The 4,030-nt window shown below is 43.9% G+C and overlaps 1 protein-coding gene across 1 annotated transcript in view; it reads right to left on the bottom strand.

Moving 5' to 3' along the window:
* The window catches only part of mast2 (microtubule associated serine/threonine kinase 2), a 168,201-nt gene that overhangs the window by 49,395 nt on the left and 114,776 nt on the right, over positions 1–4,030 (bottom strand). The window contains 2 exon segments of the mRNA XM_034880537.1: positions 1,630–1,724; positions 1,726–1,799. Of these exon segments, the coding sequence (XP_034736428.1) occupies positions 1,630–1,724; positions 1,726–1,799 (169 nt within the window).

Below are 4,030 nucleotides of genomic sequence, written 5' to 3'. Positions count from 1 at the left end.
ACATGAGGACAACATGAGGGCAACATGAGGACAACATGAAGACAACATGAGGACAACATGAGGACAACATGAAGACAATATGAAGGGTTTTATATAAAAAGCCAAACACTTAGAAACACTTAAGAATAATGTGTTTATGGTTGACTGTTGCACACTGCTTAAACACGTTTCATATATCAGGTGAACAGTTTGAGAGCTACATGCAATTCCTAAACTTGACATATTCCAAACTCTCCTTTCCTAAAATAAAAAGCAAACTCCTTTGATTGAACCAGTAAAGACGCCTCAAACCAATAATGTGTAATACCGGCCTCTACCACACGGTGTCACTGTTGTAGCGGTCAGAGAGGCCTTTCCACTCCAAACCAGTGTTCTCGGCTGCACCGCTGCCACGCAGTGTTTAATGATGTTGTCATGGAAATAGCCTGGGGGTTCGGTTTTTGTCAAGAAAAGGTGTGTTGCCATGGAAACATTATCATCACCTTAATGAAGATTTAAGAGGCAGGCTTGCTGAGCATGTCTTAATATTAACCCCTGTGTTGTCTTCCCTTTGACCATAAAAACTTCTCCTCTTATGTCATCGTTTTCTTGTGGCTTTTTACAAAGTTTCTTTATGAAGTTTTTGTATTTTTGATTTTTTTTCACGGCGATTTTGCCGCTTTTTCCAACATTTTTCGTCCTCCTTTATTTTGGATATTAAAAAAAACGTTGAAAACTGGTCAAATATGACCCGAAGACAACATGAGGGTTAACCCAAACCTTTATATGACATCTTATTTTATCTTGGATTTTAAAAAATCACAGATTTTCCTCAACATGCTTCATCCATCCATCCATCCATCCATCCGTCTGTCTGTCTGTCACAGGAAAACACACACACACACACACACACACACACACACACACACACACACACACACACACACACACACACACACACATACACACCCAACCACACACAATAAGTGCTATCTGTGCTGAGAGCGCAGACAGATAAGAGGTTTATTAGTCCTGGTTTGAGTGAACGCCTCGGAGGGAACATCTACCTCGTCATCAGCTCGAACACTATCATCATCATCATCATCATCATCATCATCAGCAGCAGCTCGACTCTCAAGGACACCGAGCCGTTACGCACACACACAAAAAGATGAGGTACGGCTCATCCATTCTTCACTTTCTGTCTGATTATGGTGCTTATCATTAAAGGTTTACTTAAGGATTTTTCAAGCTTTTTCCCACGTGTTTGTGTCTAAGTGACTGATAGAGACAATATTTTTGTCAAATGTGTCCAGTATTGAGCATGCCTGCAGCTGCAGCCGGTAAGCTGCAATGTAACCCCTAACGGCAGATGTGTACATTCAATTTCCGTCCACTGAAAGTTCTGTTTTTGTCTCAGATTGTTATTCAGAGTGACGACATCATGGGAAGGATCCCTACAGAGAGAGACCATTTAGTTAAAGAGTGAAATCCTTTTCGTTTAACATGAAACAGCTTAGCAATTTCCATTGCCAGCTGCTTTTTCTGCTCATTCCAACTTCCTCCTAATGACCTACAAGATGCACTTTGTTCTGTTGTCCAGGTGTGTGTGTGTGTGTGCACATCTGAGTGTGTCTCTGTGTGTCTCACCTGCGCGCAGGAACAAAGGAGAAGTGTGCAGCTGTGTTCGGGGAGAAGTTGCGAGGGCTGTCCAGTGGGCTGGTACCTGAGAGAGAAGAAGACGAGAGGATGGAAAGAAAGAGGAGAGAGAACAATAGGTAAGCACACTGAAGAGGAACACTCTGTGTCTATTTGTTTCCCTCAGCGACCGATAAGAAGCACAGGAAATGAGCTGTGTGGGCAAACAAATCACTGTCTGATGAACAGTTTGGTGGTATTGGGTAAACATGACTGAATATGTTGGGACGTATTTTGTGATTTCCAAACTAAAAGAGATAGTCTGCAAAGATCTATCATAAAAGATTAGACTTATTTTCCAGCGGCATGTTCAAAGCAAACCGCTCCAAATATGAGACAAAAGAGAAAATAATGGGCCTCTGTATGAAAGCCCTAAATCCTCCCTCAAAAAGACAGGAGATGAAGAGGTAAACAAGAATGGGTCTGCTTGGATTTGACGGATCGGTTCAGCCGAATTCTCTCGCCCTCCCTATCTGACGAGATAATGAGGTGTATCTCGTATATCTCGTATAGTCTCCCTTTGCCAGACCTACCTCCACAGCGCTGTGGAAAGAGAAAAGACTTTAAACCAATCACAGTTGTGATTAAGCGCCGGACGGAGCAACAGTGTCTCTGCCTCATAGCCACGGGAAGGAACTTGTTTTGGTGTATGTGTATGTTGAAAAGTAGTCGTGCACCAGAAAACTCAGATTGGACAGATAGTCTAGCTAGCTGTCTGGATTTACCCTGCAGAGGTCTGAGGACCAGGTAATCATAGTCCTCAGATTGGATAGATAGTCTAGCTAGCTGTCTGGATTTACCCTGCAGAGGTCTGAGGACCAGGTAATCATAGTCCTCATGAATCCACTGGTACACAAAGAAAACAGAAGTAACACCTGCCCGAAAAGAAGGACATCCGGCGCAATTTCTGTCGGCAAAGAAGCAATCACAGAAGTGGAACATCGAGGATATATACTGCTCTAAAGGCTCGCCATCGCCCCGGTTTATGCCTCTCACACAGAGCTACTGGTAACATTAGTAATCCTAAGAGCCGAAAAACTACGCATTTGACCTGGAAAAGATGTTGTAAGTCAATTTACGCTGGGATCAAAACAAAGGACATCATGACAACAATGCCCCAACACATTTAAGGTTTTTCAAATAAACGATAAGCATCAGCTGCACTGAGTTCTTGTGTCAGAACCATTACACCTCTTTTCATCACAGCCGTGGGCTAGATGTTTTCTTAAAAACATTAGGAGGTGTTTCTTTTCAGTAATGCACCTTGCAAACCCTAATGCGACCTAGCCTGGAAACCCAGACCCTTAATCTTTTAGATTTGGGCACCAAGGGTGCATTTGAAAATATCACTGCTCGCAATTGGATAATTGGCTCTATTTGGTAGATTCAACTTTCGTCATCTGTTGAGCTCGCCTCTGGCCCCACCTACATCTGATACACAGATGTGATTGGTGCAGCTCGCCTCTGGCCCCGCCTACATCAGATACACAGATGTCATTGGTGCAGCTCGCCTCTGGCCCCGCCTACATCAGATACACAGATGTCATTGGTGCAGCTCGGCTACAAGGGCATAGTTAATGAGCAGCATTGCTCGATGCCAGAGTAACTCGCTGAGGAAATTCAAATTGTGGTCTCATGAGAAATCTGGATTTCCAGGGGAAATGCAACCTCCACGTCCACTTAAAATTGTCGTTGGAAGGACAGATGCGTGTGTCAGTACTGATCCGGTTAAAGCAAAAAAAAAAGTGCAAAACTATCTCAGAAAGGAGCTAATAAGAACTTAATGTCAAACTGCATAATTAAGTGAAAATGAACGCTCCAGACAAGCATCTGTCTTTGTGCTCCAGGGGAGGAAACATAAAACCCAAACTGAACGATTTGCTGCAAAACTGACACCCAAAAAATAGATAATCCTCCTCTAAATAACCCTGACATTGTTTACCGGGCAGACTGGCGTGGCCATGAATACATTCGCAGCGTGATGGATAGCGATATCCAAGGCCTGTCCATCTGCAGGGAATCACATTGCTCTGATTGTGGGCGTGTAACTAATAATTTAGTGGAGAGAGGAAGGCGAGGGCGGAGGACCAGAGACTGGGTAGTCGGACATTTCCGCATCAATTATGCATTTTACTCCGCAGCAGCACGTCTGGACAGACCAGAAGCTTGAATATTAATGTGAGCATTTGCTCTCTGCCTGATGGGAACCTCTGTCTGCAGCTGCAGAACATGAAGCACCCACTCAGTGGACGAGTGTCCTGTTAGTCAGACAGAAGCTGCTTGGTGTCCATCGCATGATGATGAGCCTCAGTCACACCGTCTTTGTGTGTGTGTGTGTGTGTGTGTGTGTGTG

The sequence above is a fragment of the Etheostoma cragini genome, chromosome 9, assembly GCF_013103735.1.
Source record: "Etheostoma cragini isolate CJK2018 chromosome 9, CSU_Ecrag_1.0, whole genome shotgun sequence".
NCBI lineage: Eukaryota > Metazoa > Chordata > Actinopteri > Perciformes > Percidae > Etheostoma > Etheostoma cragini.
This window is presented reverse-complemented; position numbering and strand designations above follow the sequence as displayed.